The sequence below is a fragment of the Camarhynchus parvulus genome, chromosome 8 (genome assembly GCF_901933205.1).
Source record: "Camarhynchus parvulus chromosome 8, STF_HiC, whole genome shotgun sequence".
Taxonomy (NCBI): domain Eukaryota; kingdom Metazoa; phylum Chordata; class Aves; order Passeriformes; family Thraupidae; genus Camarhynchus; species Camarhynchus parvulus.
Window position 1 is genome coordinate 1701636 of NC_044578.1, and position 15755 is coordinate 1717390.

The following is a 15755-nucleotide window of genomic DNA, read 5'->3' on the forward strand; positions in this document are numbered from 1 at the left end:
TCAATACTGTCATTTATATTTAAAGTTTAGATTTCTCAAGGCTGTTGATAAAACTGGAGGAACTGGAGTGAATTTTCAGTCCTGTTCAGCCAGAGAAGGAAACTGAAGCAGAATCATTTCAGTGCAGCCATTTCTCCACAGATCTATACTTATATACAGTTTATTTCACTAGAGATTTTAATTTTATACATAGTATAAAGGGATATCCTGGTATCACACGTAGAGTTATCTTACTGTACTGTTTAAGAACCAATTTTTTACATAATACAGTATTAAGTACCATATTAATTAAAACAAGTGATTTTTTTTAAAAAAACCTACATATAAATGGATGTTTACCATATGCACAGTGCAAGAATGGCTTGATATCATTGTAATCACAAAATGTGCATCTAAAATACAACACTGTGATTGAAAACATACTGATAATTATGATGCCCTTTGTTGTAGACATTGATTAATCTTTGTTTGAATTACCAAGCAAGGTTAAAATTCCAGACAAACAGCAGCAGCTTCTCATTATGGTTTCAAGGTTTCTTCCACAGTAACCCAAGTTTTACAAAACACTGGTTTATCCCTACTTGTGGTCCAAGGAAACAGAAGAATGGCACAGATTCCATTTGGGATTATCTGGTAACTAATGCTAAAGAAATTCTTTATTACTTCCACACAGGAATCCTTTAAGGATGAGCGAAGAGTTAAAGATGGAGAAGTTTCTGGGCAGAATTCTCTGAACTTTAGTAATGGAGTACAGGATTTCTCCTCTGCAGATAGGAAGACAATACTGGAATAGAAATCAGGCTGTAATATTTACAGGAAACAAGTGTGGAAAAGAAAGCAATCCTAATGTAAACAGCGAGGCAGAGAGGGCTTCTTCATTTTCCCTTTGCAGAGTGGGGCACTGGCTGAAGGTCAGCTCCCAGGGAACAGCTGTTTTCCTGGGAAGAGCCCCTTCCCCAGCACAGAATGCACGTGGTACTCGTCGAGAATCCCTAACAGGTTTTCTCCCCTCCCTCCCCCCAAGGTTTCAAGTTCAATAAATAGTAGAAAAATAATCCTTTACTTAAAAATCTTGAGATGCATTGTCCCGGGTCCCGCAGAGCAACGTGGGCACAGGGAGCTCTCCACCTGCAGAGAAGCCAGCAGCCTTCCTGCTCTGCCTGGCACTTCTGGGCTCTCCAGCTGCACATTCCTGCTCTTCCAGTTAAGGAAACCAAATCATCTCTGGCTCTTTATGCTCTCTGTCTCCTCTTGGCTCAGCACAACAAACTCCAGCTGCTGGATAAACTCCCATCCCTGTTCCTGGAGGTCTAACATGCCTCCTGCTCCATTTTCCTCCATGTTTTGGCAGGTCCATTCATCAAGCACGTTTGCAGGCCAGAGCCAACCTTCCATTTGTAAAAATGCAAAGCTCTGGTGCCTCAGTTTGGTGGGGAAGCCTGTGAGCTTGTCCTTGGGGAGCAGCACAGTCCCCATGGCCCTGGAGTGGCATTTATGGTGTCCTCAGTGCACGGTGCCAGCAGCCTGCAGGGTGGTGGCTGTGGTGTCCCCAGTGGCACAGCCTGCAGGTGGTGGCTGTGGTGTCCTCAGTGCCACAGCCTGCAGGTGGCAGCTGTGATGTCCCCAGTGGCACAGCCTGCAGGTGGCAGCTGTGATGTCCCCAGTGGCACAGCCCGCAGGGGGTGGCCGCGCTGTCCTCAGCACTCGGCATCCACGGTGTGCACGGTGACAGCGGCCTGCAGGTGGTGGCTGTGGTGCAGGGTGGGGTGGTGCAGCCGGTAGTGGTGGAATTTGTGGCTCAGCAGCGCTGCCGTCTGCGGGGGCGTGTCCAGCTCCAGGTCCTCGTCGTGGGTCCCCACGTCCACGCCAGCCGAGAGAGGGTCGTTATTGCAGGGGGGGTTCTCGCTGTCCTCCTGGGGGCTCATGGTGCTGTAGCCTGGGAATGAACAGCAGCGGTGAGCACAGCAAGGCTGGATGCTCAGAATTCCCAGGGCTGGCTGGGCACCCTTCGTGGAACCAACACGGGGTGCTGTTCTCTTACTAGAACAAACCCCAACAGACTCATCCTCTCCTCTAAACCTATAACAAATCCCCTTCCCTGCCACTCAGAATTCCCAGGGCTGGCTGGGCACCTTCTTGGAATCACACAGGGTGCTTAGAGAGGGTGTAAAACAATTTTCTTAACAGAACAAACCCCAACAAACCCATCCTCTCCTCCAAGTCCGTAATGGATCCCTATCCCTGCCATCACCTTTGGTTCAAAGCTTTGAGGATCTGTGGTTTGTGCCACCCCAAACAGTAACAGCACCCACGTGTTCAACAGTTTGTAACAACAGAATTGCTGGCACTGATTTCAAACCAAAACATCAAAGATACCACCCCCGAAAAATCTGTTAAGATATAACCTGGATTTATCCAAATCAGCTGTTACTACCCAGACCAGGCTGCAGGGCAAACAACTCCCCCTCAGCATCTCTAAATGCAAAACCAAATGCAATTTAAAAGGAAAAAGATCTTGCTTGAATTGGAAATAAATCCTTCTCAAAAAACCAGGGACTAAAGGCTAAGGAGGCACTGGTGCTCCTGAGCATCTCGCTCAGGTTTTCAGCTGGAGACACCTAAAAGGAGGGTGGTAAAAATAGCAGCTGAGTCCCCAAAGCTGCCTCCCATTTGCCATGCTCTGAGTCATGTCTTGGAGCTGGCACGGAGGAATTGGGGGAGAAGCCTGGGCAGCCCTTTGAAGAAGATGGAATTACAGAAACTAAAAATAGCAGTGCACATTCCAGATGGAGGTAGACAGCTCCCCTGCTAACCCAGGATGACTAAAAGATGGGAAGGATTTGCTGGGACTGCAAGAAAAGGAGCAAAGGGAGCATTAATCTGGCAAATCTGCCTCAGCACAGGTAATCTCACCCCAAATCCAGGGTAATTCCTCCTAGAGCAAGATTGCCTAGGAGACATCTGTTCATCCACATCCCAAGGCTTTGGCCTTTGGGTTTCCTGTCCCAATTCCATTAGTGCAACCAGAGTCTTAGAGCTGGCCCAGGTCTGCTGGAAGGTCCCCAGCCTTGCAGAGCTGACAGCTTGCAGACTGCCTTGTCTAGCCCTCCTCCTCCTCATTTCCTAATAAATTAAGCCTCCTCACGAGTCAACAGCATTACACCCTTCTAGCAGCTTGCCAGATTTAAGGAGATTTAGTCTCAGGGCAGGGGAGACACATCCCAACCCCCTGAGCCTCATGGTGCCCAGCTTAAAGGTGCTGGAAGATCACAGAATCCCAGAATGGTTTGGGTTGGAAGGGCCATTAAAGATGATCCCATTCCACCCCTGCCATGGCAGGGACACCTTCCACTATCCCACTATCCAAACCCCATCCAGCCTGGCCTTGGACACTGCCAGGGATCCAGGAGCAGCCACAACTGCTCTGGGCAGAACAATTCCTTCCTAACCTCTGATCTAATCCCACTCCCTTTCAGTGTGAAGCCATTCCCCTTGTCCTGTCCCTCAGGTTTCCTCAGGGGGAAGAACCTTCTCCTGATCTCCAACCCAACCCTCCCCTGGCACAGCTCCAGCCATTCCCTGGTCCTGTCCCTGTCACAGAGAGCAGAGCTGCCCCTCAGGAGGACATTGAGGACCCCAGTGAGATCTCCCCCAGAACAAACCAGGTCAGAACTGTCCAAGAGCAAAGCCAGAAGGAGCAAAGCATTTAGTCAGGCTTTGCTTCTGCAGGGAGCCAGCCTGCTGAGGGAGAAGAGCCCCAGCCCTGCCAGAGCCAGTGTCCTGAGGGAGAAGAGCCCCCAGCCCTGCCAGAGCCAGTGTCCTGAGGGAGAAGAGCCCCAGCCCTGCTGAGGGCCCAGCACTCACCGTGGTCACTCTCGGTGCCGGAGCGGCCCCAGTAGCGGCGGCGGCGCGCGGGGCTGTGCGCGTGGCGCTCGATGACGGCGGCAATGAACCGAGTGTTGCTGACTGCGACAGACACAAACAGCTCAGAGCACAGCAGCCTGCAGCCCTCTGCTGCACAGGGCACCGCCCAGCCACACAGCAGCAGAGAGCTGGGCTTCACACGGGTCAGCATCCAGCCAGGTGCCTTCAGCTGGGCTGTGCCGGTGCTGAGGGTCCCGTGGCAACAGTGTAAGGACTCCAAAGGGAACAAAAAGGGACGTGGAGAGGCAGTACATACAAGCCATGAAGCTCAGATATGCTTCAGATCTCAAGCCAGGGATCCATTCTGACCCTGCAGCTTGGGTGCACCAGCTCAACTTACAGCACACCAGGATCATGCAAAGTGCTGTTTTTATGGGATGGCAGAGAACTGCAGGCATCCTAAATCAGTGCAAAGGGGATTTACTGCCATGTTTGCTGGCCATACTTGCCAGACTTGGCTTCTGCTTTCTAAGGCCAAAAAAGGGGAAGGGTTATCCATACCCTGTGCTGTCACAGTGGCAATTTTTAAGCTGATCGGAGCTATTTCTGGAAGTGCTCATGACAAGGGGTTGTAAGGGGCAAAATTCCTCCACACCCAATGGAGAATTACCTTTTAAAAGTGAAAAATGTCATTTTTCAGCATGAGACTAAAGGTGCACTAGATGTCTGAATTAAAACATTGCTCTATCAATTTTTACTGCTGATCAGCACAGGGCTTCCTCGCATATTCAAATCTAGGGTGTTAAAAAACAAATGGCTGATTGAATCTCACAGTTTTCCCCAGTTTTTTTGGTACTTACTGATTCCTCTGTCTTCATGGCTGTCGTCGTCCCTCTCGTCCCTGTCGTTTTCCAGGTTGGACATACGCACTGACATTTCTACACAGCGTTACAAACAGAAAATACAGCTGGTGAGAGAAAGGTTCTGTACCATCTTGCTGCCAGCTGCCAACCCAGGAACAAGAGTGGAAACACTTTGTGTTACTGGTCTGAGCTGGGGCTGCTCTTCTTGCAATGTGGATGGGGCTGGGATAGCAGGAAATGCCTCATCCCACCTCCCCCTGAAAGGGACTCCTTAAAGTTCTGAAGCAACTGATTTACAACAGAGCTGGGGGATGATCAAATATAGAGGTAATTAGCTCTGATCACACTTAAATTCCCAGAATGGTTTGGGTTGGAAAGGGCCTTAGAAGCCCATCTTTTTCCAGCCCCTGCCACAGGCAGGGACACCTCCCACTATCCCAGGCTGCTCCAAGCTCTGTCCAGCCTGGCCTGGAACACTGCCAGGGAGCTGTTCTCACCTCTGGATCTTTATCTTTGACCCAGTATCCCTTCTCCCAGCACAACTTTGCCTCTCAGACTTCAGTGGTTTCATCTCTCTATGCACAGACATTCCATGAACATCACATGGACCAGAACCAGGAAACACAAGTGAAAGAAGACACATGCCAAACCCAAGGCTAAAGGGGGTGAGAAATGTGTCACTCCCAGCAGCTGCGCAAAATAAACACATGATGGATCTGCTGGGCCGAGCTGCAGAAGGCTGGGATTAGTGTCTGAGCTCTGGCAAAGCTTGGCTTATCTCCCTCTGGGTCTGGGCAGGCTCCCTGGGCAGCAGCAGCAGCTCTGGCTGTACCCAGGAGAGGGCAGCAAGACACAGCCCCTGCGCCAGGCCGGCTCCCTGCAGCTCCAACACAGACTAAAACCAGGGAAACACTGCAACAAAACCGGGGGGGAGCAGCTTTGGGACTCCTTTTCCTTTGGGTTTAGTTGTGCTGCTGGGTTTGTTTCCATGCCCAGTCCCTAGTGGAGCTCACCCTGTGCTGCCAGCGGGGACATGTGCTGGTGGCTGCGGCGGTGGATCTGGTGCCGGTACGCATACACGGCCAGCACCAGCACCATGATGCAGCCCATGATGCCCCCAGCCACGGGGCCCACCGGGGCACTCTTGATCATGTTCAGGGTGATCACCTCATCTCCTAAAGCAAAAGGGACAAAGCAGAGGGAGAACAACACCATAAATGCTCTGCAGGAGGGGTTAAACCAACATGGAACTCAGGGGAGCTCTGCAAGGATTTCTGTGTGCTTGACTGTGCTCACTTGGAATAGAAGGAACTCAGAGAGGGTGCAGGAAGGGTTAAATCAACAATATGGAACATGGAGAAGAGAAGGAACTCAGGTGCAGGAAGGGTTAAATCCACAATATGGAACATGGAGAAGCTCTACAAGGATTTCTGGGCCTGACTGTGCTCACTTGAAATAGGAGAAGAAACTCAAGAGAGGTGCAGGAAGGGTTTAATCGACAATATGGAACATGGAGAAGAGAAGGAACTCAGGTGCAGGAAGGGTTAAATCAACAATATGGAACATGGAGAAGCTCTACAAGGATTTCTGGGTACCTGACTGTGCTCACTTGGAATAGAAGAAAGAACTCAGAGAGAAGACAGGAATGCACAGTTACACCCAGCTCCACACAGGATTTTCCAAAAGGGGATATTCACCACATTTTTGCTGCCTGGTGCACTCTTTATGCTGATTTAGCACTGGCTAAGAGGTAAATGTTGTGTGCAGAACCTGCTGCATGTTCTGGGACACAAAGAGCTGAAGGCAGCAGCAGCTCAGAAAGGCAGAGTTACCTATTGCTCCCAGGTCATCCACATAGGGACTCTTGGCTCCCACGATGCCACCAAAGCATTCCTTCTGAGGGGCACAGTAGGACTTGTCCAGGTGGGTCTTCCCATCGCTGTCCACCATGCACCACTCGCAGTCCAGCACTCCAAAGCAATCCCTGCATGCCAACACACAAGTAGGACATGGTTGCTTTCCAGCTTAACACCTGTCCTCTGCAAAGCTCACTCTGGGTTAGAGCCACGAGACAGAGGGAGGCCAAAGGCATCTGTAAACCCCCAAGTACGTGAGTTTAGCCAGAAAAAATCTCATGGAAGTGCTCGAGTACCACAAGGGAAGTTACACAGGGAAGCTGCATTTCCAGCACCCCTTTTCCAACTCTGTTTGCTTTGGTATTTTCCTGCACCACTCAGCCTGAGCAAAGGGAGAATACTACTTGTGACTCCTCCAATAAGACATTTCTCAGTGTGGTGAAGTCTGGCTGCAGTTCCAGCCTTTCTCTGCAGCCTTTGGAAGAAGGAAGAAAGGATTTGGGCAGTCTGGTCAGAGCTTGGTGTGTTTTACCCATCTCAGGTCCCTGGAGATTGCCCATAACGAGCAAAAATGAGCCCTCAGTGCCAGGAGCAGAACCTCATTCTGGCATCATGCTTTTTCCCCCTATTTTTTTTTTCTTTGAAACATTTAAAGCAGAGCTATTTCCATGGGATTATTTCCACAAGAGAATGTTCCAAGGGGTGGGGAAGGCCACCTTACCCACTCTCTGTCCTCTGGTTGCACTGGGTGTTGATGCACTGGGGGAGTGCATCCTGCAGGCTGGGATCGATGGCCGTGAAAGTCATCGGCTCCTGGTGCACCTCACAGCTGGGATTCCTGCATGGCAGCAAAGATCACAGCACTCAGAGCACAGTCCATTCAAATCCTCTTCACCTCCTGCATGTCATCTGCTTCACTGTACTGAACATCCTGCCTGTGGGATCTCAGCAGGGCCAACAGGGAGTTTGTTCCTGCAGTGTCCTGGCTCTCACCTGCTCTCGGCGTTGGTCAGGTTCCCAGTGCACTCGTTCACCTCCAGCGGGCACTCACAGGGACACTCACACTCGTTCTGTTCCATCCTGCAGGGCACAAAGCACAGGGAAAACCCATCAGACACCTCTGGGATTTTAACCCCACAGTGCTGCAGCTCTGGAGCAGTAGCTCCCAAGGAAAAGGCTGTGCAGTGATTCTGCTCCTTCCCCAGGAACAGGGATTGCTCTGTCCTGCACCAGGACTGAGGGTGATCCACCCCTGGGATCCCAAAAGCAGGGAGTCCCTCAGATTTGGGTGTAGGGATCCTTCCTGGAAGTGCCACAAACACCTCAGGATGGTGTGGGCAGAACTCCTGGATCCCCTCAAGGAAATCCCCCCAGTCCATGTAAAATCATGGGAATTTCTATGCCATGGGAATTTCTATACCTCACTCACAGTAACTGCTCTTGAGTCACTGGATCTCTCAGTGTCTTTCAGCGCTACCCACCCAAACTCCCCTGGGTTAAACTCTCTGACAGCCTGGCAGAGACACCCTGCACCTCTCACAGGAGCACAGGCAGAGCACTCTTATTTTCCCTGATTTCGCACTGAATGAACCGATGGACTGGCTGTGCTGTCTGAGCCTCAGAGCAGGGCTGAGGACAGGAGTGTCCCAGCCCAGGCAGCGTGTCACCTGTGGCAGTTGAGGCACAGCCTGTCCACCATGCTGCAGGCACAGAAGGCCAGCGAGTCGCACGTCTCGTTGACGATGCCCACGAAGGCGTTGGTGCCCGGGATCCTCGTCAGCCTGTACTTGGAGCAGTGACTGCCGTGCACCAGGTTGGTCAGGTCACCCTGGGCAAAAAACAAGGTGTCAGTGGTGTCAGATGTTCTTTGAGGGAGCTGAAGACTCTTTCCCTCCTCAGGGACCCTACAGGGCTGTGGAGACATGGATTGTGCCGTGGCTTCCAGAGGTGGAGGCTCCCTCAGGAGTTCTGTGAGGGAGCGCCATGCTCACAAAACAAAGGCTGATTAAGGGGTGGGTATGTTTTGCTACCCAGATACTTCTGGGTGAAAAGGCTTTGCTGAAGATAGAAGGGAACTGGCTTAGTTGTGAAAATGAGATGTGGCAGCAGAGGTGACATTTCACTCCTTCCCAGCACTCCTGACCCATGCCCACGGTGCCAGCCCTCAGTGACCTCCCCATGGCTCTGATGGGAGCCACCACCATGTGCTGGAAACTTCCTGAGCCTTAGAAAAAGCCACCACAGCACTGCCCAGCTCCTGCAGACTCCTTCCTGATTGCTTTCTACAAGTTTCTGCTCCATCCTACACAATTTCCTTCCCGACATCACACTTCCCACTTGGCATTTCAAGTGTGGGGAAAATGTTTAAGCCAACCTGACACAAATGAATGTATTCTGACATGACTTGCAAATATTTTCCAATCTTCTCCCACAGTGTAGCAGCTTTGGAATCACTGTGGAGGGACTTTGGGAAGGTGGATCTGTGGCTCTGTGAGGGATGACAGCCCCTGGTTTAGACTCCTCATGAGGGGAAGCTCACACAGGATCCACAGAGAGCACAGAGTGTGCAGGACCCCAGAGATTTCAATCTCACAAATGACAGCCTGGGAATGCTCACCAGTAAATGGATTTATTTGGATACCTAAAGATCAGTTATTAGAGACCTGACAGGAGGCCAGAGCTGGAGCCAGAGGTCAGCTCAGATCCAAAGCAACACATCCCAGCCATAGCTGGAAAATCCTCACCCAGCATCAGCAAGCTGCCCTTCTTCCCCTGCTGCTGGCTGAGACCCTGCAGACAGCAGCCACACTTGGCCAGGGCTCACATCCATAACCCCAGGGCGTCAGGGGACTCTGTTTGTGCAGCCTGGTTTGTGTCTGGAGAAGGGGAACAGAGGCCAATCCCCACGGAAGGCTGGCTCCCAGCCCGGCTGCTGAGCCTGGCAGGGACCTGTGTTTCCAGCCAGGAGAAACCCAACCCAAGCAAAGCCCACTCAACAGCCAAACCAGAGAGAAGCCATGCTCACCACTAAGCTGGTGTTGAACTTGTAGAAGCGCTGCACAGTCCTGTCGCTGAAGCTGTTGCAGAGGTTCTTCTTGACAAAGTTGGGGTGGTTCAGGATGTCGTTTGCTACCAGAGGCTCCTAAGGGGGAAAGGCAGCATTTGATGCCTTTGGAATCAGACCCAGACAGGAATGAGAGGTGTGGAATAAGGCAAGAGAAAGCAGGCAGACCTTGTGAGTGATGTGCTGCTGCTCCACGGGCGCGTGGCCCTTGGGGTCGATGAGGGTTGGATGTGCCACCAGGTACCCCCTGTCCTCCATGATGAAGCACCTGCCCCCAAAACACAGTGAGAGCCTCCTGTTAGACCTCCTTGGGCTTCAGGGCAACGGGGTGAAACAAAACATGGTCTTAAAGGGCTTTGAAAGGTTTCCATTTAACAGGGCCATGAATGAAATTCCCTGCAAAATGTCCTTAAAGAATGTGTTGGGTATTTCCCCAAAGCTTTTCCATCTGTTACTGCTCCAGAGAGCCAGGGCCATCAAGGAGTTGAAAACAGAGCTGATTAAAACCAGAAAGGAAAAGCCATCAGTGCATTGTCTGATTGGGGGAGAGCCAGAAAAGAACAGAGCCTAATGAACTTGGAAAGCTTTAATGGTTTATTAATTTACTATGTGACTAATTAAAGAGAGATTTCACACTCTCCTTTAATGCCCTCCCCCTTCAGAATTCGATTTGAGTGGGGGATAAATCACTCCTGCTCCACTCCCAGCCCTCCCAAGCTTTCCTCTCCCTTTTCAGCTCTTCCCACACTGGAGCTGTGTCCCAGTCCAGAATCCATGCAGTTCAACCCATCCCTTTTCCCCTCTCCCGTTTCCATGGCCACAGACAGCAGCGCTGGGGAAGGCACAGGACCGGGGTGGCACTGACATCAGGGACTCGGTGGCCACGGAGGGGACAGGGAGAGGTTAAAACCCCACTTGATGTCCCCAAAAGCTCAGCAGGGTGGCAGCCACAGCCCTGGCACAGCGGGGACCCGGCTGGATCCGGGGCTGGAGCAGCTTTCAGTGGGATTCCCATGGTGTGTGTCAGGTACCCACAGCAGCTCGGGGGAGCAGAGAGCAGGGGAAGCCTCTGTGCTCTTCAGGGGTACAAAGGAGGCAGGAAAACTTGGATTTATTGGGGGGTTTCCTTAAGAAATCCACATAGAGATGTGGTGTTTGCTCTTTTTCCTGACAGGAAAACCTTAGGAGAGATGCACTACAAAACCCCAAACACCTGCGTTTATATCGAGACTGGAAACATTGGATGCAATTTCTACATCAGAATGGTCTGAAAAGTATCTCAAAATTCCTCATTTGGGGAATGCAGGAACAGAATAAAGCATCTGACCTTGCTGATCAGCAGCAGTTTTTTACTGGGAGGGAGCGATGCCAAACCAGAAATCCTGATTTGTTTTTCTTTTATATGCCATAAAATATATAGAAAAATACCCAAACCAGAAAAGAACTGGGAGGACGACAGCAAACCACTTCCCTTCCCAAATTTAAGGTTTAAAAACAAACAAGGAACCAACAGCAATGCCCAAACCACGTTATCAAGTTACTCCAGATCCAAACCAGAATTTATCCCAACCCCACAGGATTTTTCAGAAAAGGAACAATTAAGATACCCAGGGGTCTGACTGAAATTGGATACTCTAGATGAAACCAGGCTTCTTCTGCCTAGGCTGTGCTATGGATTTCTGAGAAAAACATCCCAAAGTTGTATTTGAATAATTGGAGTTAAAATAACTGAGATCCTGTATCATTCTTACACGCTCACAGGAACTAAATAGGTTAAATTAAAACAAACAAGAGAACTGGGAAGTGTGTTCATTTAATAAGGAATGTTTTTTCTACTCAGAATTTCAAAGAAATCTAAATATAACCCAAAAAATCAAATCAAATCTGTTATCTTCTGCTTTTGTAATCCTGCAGATTGTTTATTTAGCTGATGGCAGTTTGATCTGGAATAACAAAAATATCCACATAATCTTTATGAGAAGGGCAAGCACAAATTCTACTGGAAATCAGAGAACACACCCACTGAAAGTAACAGAATCCTTGGAGAAATTAAGTTGGAAATGACCTCTGGGTCACCTGGTTAAAGAAAATAAATATTTTATTTATTTTTACCTGATTTTGTTCCCGCCATCTTGGTTACAAACTGGCAGCAGGTCCATGAGGACTTTGTAGAAATATCTGAGGGTGAAGTCGATGCCCATCACAGCCACGGAGTGTCCTGAGGACATCTGAGCACTGCAGTGAGGGGGAAAGGGAAAAATTATAAATATTATAAATAATAAAAAATAATCTTTATTCAGGGTAATAATAATAATAATAATAATAATAATAATAATAATAATAATAATAATAATAATAATAATAATAATAATAATTCCTATTTTAGTCACCCCTTGTACAACCAGCACAGGAGACAGCCCAGGAATGGATCCCACCCTACACACACCACCACCACCTACAGACATTGAGTCCTGAGCGACAGAAATGAGGATTAACAATTCCCCATCCACACAAACAAAGAGGATGCAGCCCCTGTATTTTCCAATTCCTCCAGCTGGAAGGAGTTACCTGAACCCCCTCTGCTCAGCCCCCAGCAGGAGGAGTGAATGTGAAGGTGCCAGACTTTGAGCTAAATCCCTAAAACTCCGGAGTGTGGGAGTGATTGTGAATGGCAGGCAGAACATTGGAAGAAAATAACATTTCTTAGGGTGAGTTATGAAAAGGATCCTGTGATGTGGTGGTGTGCAGCAGGCTGAGGCTGCATTTTGTCCTTCCTCCATTCCTAACACCCCAGTGCTCCCAGTTTGCTCCCAGTAGCACTGAGAGGCCACAGCCAGACCAGTCCCCTCTCACCCCTGCAGGACACAAAAGGATCAGCTCAAGGGTGTGGGATTTGCACCCATGTGGACCTTACACCTCTGACTTGCTTCTCCTCAGAATTCACTTTTCTCCTTTACTTAATCCCTGAAGACAGGAATGAAAATGTTTAGAAAAAAAAAAAAAAAGAAGATGTTGCAAGGCCCAGCTGGGCTGCACAAACAGCTCTGGCCACCCCTGCTCCATGGAAACCCAGCTCTGTTTACTGGGCTGAGGTTTGTTTGCTTTTCAGAGAGGTGCAGGGGAGATGCAGTCAAATCTCATTTGTAGACAGATAAATACAGATTTTTAAAACCTGCGTTTGATTTATTGTTCACGTTTCCTGGAGGAGGAAGGGAAGGATGGCAGTGAAGCAGCACAGACACATTTCATGTGTGACAAGGCATCAAGCTCTGAAGTTCTGCTCTGTCCTAACAGACATAAAGCCATTAGGATGTTGTAAATAGTTTAGCTTCATTTTCAAGCATTAAATCCTCCTGCTTTGCTGATGCCAACAGCATTAAACCACATCAGGCATAAATCTTCTCTTCCCAGCCTCCATAAAGAGGAATGAGATACACATGAAATGGGAATGAGAGGTGTCAGCTCTGGCTGCCCTGATGTGGGTATTTAAACCCTCCCAACAGTCCCTAATGCCAAAATTCCTCTTAACTCCACAGATTCCTCCCCACCCCTCTGGATTTGGAGCTCAGGCCTCTTTGGGGATTATAACCACATGTGACTGTGAGCTTCAGAGGTCATATTTACCCAGGAATCACACTCACATCTGCCAAACTTTGTTTAACTGCTCTTTAATCATGTTCTAATAACCCACAGGAGCTTTAAGTTCTTAGAGCTGAGTAAACCATCCCTTGCTAGATAAAAATCAGAATTTTGATTAATTGCACTTCTCTCCTTACAGAAGTGTTTCCCCAAAGTAAATTCCTCTGTGAGAAGCACCACGCAGGGGCTGGGGCTGAAAATGCTCCTGCCAGAGCACACAGGCAGAGGTGCAGTGCTGGGAAATCCCACCCAGAGCAGGGGAATCTCTGGCAGGGTGGAGGAGCCACGTCCTGATCCCTGCTGGCTTTGGGGTCCCACTATAGCACTGGAAGTTCCCTTGGTACTGCTGGGCTCTTGGGGAGGGAGCCTGGAGGAGACTCCATGTAAAAACCAGGACAGGTTCTTGGAATTTGGAAAAGCTTGGGACAGCAAAGTTGGGTCCGTGTTTTATAAACTGGGCTCCTTTAAACATCCTGCATCCCTAACCCTGGCCTCAGCCTGGGGCCTGGCCAGGAGGGAGCTGGAACAGCAACAGCCTGGTCCTCCAGGAAAAAGTAATTTCATGGAACCATGGAATATCCTGAGCTGGAAGGGACCCACAGGGATCATCCAGACCAGCTCCTGGCCCTGCTGTTCCCAGCAATCCTGGAAGGGCTCTTGGAGTTCCACAGGCTTTGGAAGCCCAGAAGTGCTGGATTGGAGCAGCCCAGGAGAGGAGCTCCCCAATTCCTGGAGGAAGGACAGCTCTGTCCTTAACCCCCTTTGTGGCCTCCAGTCCCTTCCAAACACCTCCCTGCTCCTTAAAACCCCCCAAGTGGAGGTGTGGGGGACTCCAGGGAATGGGGAGCTTGGCAGTCCTGATGGAGAAGGACTGAAGTGCCAGCAGAGAGGGAACACTTCCCAAACTGCCTCAGGAGAGCAATCCCTCTCCTCCTCCCAATTCTTGGACATCCCACCTCGTGTTCATCCAGGAGCACTTGCCTACCAATCAATCATTTTTTTTTTTTTTAATATGCTGTTATTACTCCTCTACCAATAAAGCCACAGAATTCACATACTCCTATAAATTGGATTTCTCCCAGTGTTTCAATGCCCCATTTTTTTTCAGATGACATTTCACCAGCAGCACTTTAGGACCAGCTTTGGTTTTCAGTTCTTGAGCACACAGAGTCACCCAGCTCTGGTGATTCAGAGCCCTCCTGCCTGCCCCAAAGGCCCAGGGCCCCTCACCTGGAGGAATGGACAGTGTGGCTGATGGTCACCACATATCCAGCTCCTCCCACGTCCAGGTAAGGCCCAGTAAAGGTGATTAGTCCTGGATTGGCCACTGCATGCAGGTACCTGAGGGAAGCCAAAAGAAATGCTCACAATCAGTGCCAAAGTCTGTAACTTCAAGACAGAATCCTAGACTTTCTAAAATAAAACTGAATTTTGGACACTGTGAACAACAGGCACCAAATGATTGGTTTTTAATATCAAACAAGTACCTAAACACAACTAACTCCAAACTAACCCAGACTGGCTCAATAAGTGGTCCCCCAGTAGATCCAGCTGCATTAAAAAAGCTCAGTTTACTTCTGCACAGAACACATTTAATGTAATTTCAGACATTTTCCCCCAGAACAATGCAGGACTTGGTGCCAGCAGAGTCTCAAACTCAACCCTGGCAAAATGATTTTATTGCAAACCGAGGAGAAAAAACAGACGCGAGGCAAGAAAATTCAGAACTATGAGGCAGTGAGTATAAATTACAACCTCTTAAAACTTCCATCAGCACAAAATAAGCCACAGTCATAGGAGAGTTGGTAAAACTGTCATAGGAAAGTTGATAAAACTTTTGGCCACACTTTTCTGTAAGAAAAAGTGACCACTTTGCTTCTCCCTATCCAGAGCACCGACCCACGAGCAGCTTAACCCACTTCTGCTTTATTCCCAGTGTTTGACTTGCACCTCCTTCCCATAACACCACAAATCTCAGGGAAACAGGGGCCAGGAGAGCTGCCAGGAGCACTGCACAGGGCTGGGATCTGTGTCTTTCCCAGTGTGGCAGCACCTGGGCTTCTACACTGGAGCGCGGATACTTGCATGTATATACCTAGCAAAAACTAACAGTAAGGTTAGGACTAAGTCTTTTGTTCTCGGGTGTCTGTGGCAGCCATCTTGACATCTTCAGTGTCATGCTTTTTATAAGCTACAAGAACGAGGGGGGGGTTCCCTTAGTGGTTTGGTGTCATGGTTTGTATTTTTGTTTGGTTTTTGTAAGGGCTGTTTTGTGTGGGGTGGGGAAAAAGGGGAGGAAAAATGTGGTGGTGATGATAGTTAGTTGTTGTTTTGTGTTAGCAGGAAATATAGAGGAAAGTAAGTTGGAAATGTTGATGATAAATGGTTTGGACAATCTAGGAATATATGGTTTGATTGTTTGATGAAAAAATTTTAAAAATGTCAAGATAAAAAAAATAGATGCGTAAA

At 49.1% G+C, this 15755-nt stretch overlaps 1 protein-coding gene across 2 annotated transcripts in view; it reads right to left on the reverse strand.

Moving 5' to 3' along the window:
* Positions 1 to 15755, reverse strand: part of CACHD1 (cache domain containing 1) — an 87838-nt gene continuing 72083 nt past the window's right edge. Inside the window, exons 16-27 of one of the 2 annotated variants that reach the window (XM_030953986.1) lie at positions 14517 to 14627; positions 11760 to 11882; positions 9816 to 9915; positions 9609 to 9725; positions 8251 to 8411; positions 7577 to 7663; positions 7305 to 7421; positions 6560 to 6711; positions 5741 to 5902; positions 4725 to 4802; positions 3865 to 3966; positions 1 to 1936 (exon numbers count right to left, since the gene is read on the reverse strand). In XM_030953986.1, coding sequence (XP_030809846.1) covers positions 1698 to 1936; positions 3865 to 3966; positions 4725 to 4802; positions 5741 to 5902; positions 6560 to 6711; positions 7305 to 7421; positions 7577 to 7663; positions 8251 to 8411; positions 9609 to 9725; positions 9816 to 9915; positions 11760 to 11882; positions 14517 to 14627 — 1549 coding nt within the window. In that variant the 3' untranslated portion in view covers positions 1 to 1697. The remainder of the gene's footprint in view (positions 1937 to 3864; positions 3967 to 4724; positions 4803 to 5740; positions 5903 to 6559; positions 6712 to 7304; positions 7422 to 7576; positions 7664 to 8250; positions 8412 to 9608; positions 9726 to 9815; positions 9916 to 11759; positions 11883 to 14516; positions 14628 to 15755) is intronic. The other variant, XM_030953987.1, reaches the window with a different exon arrangement.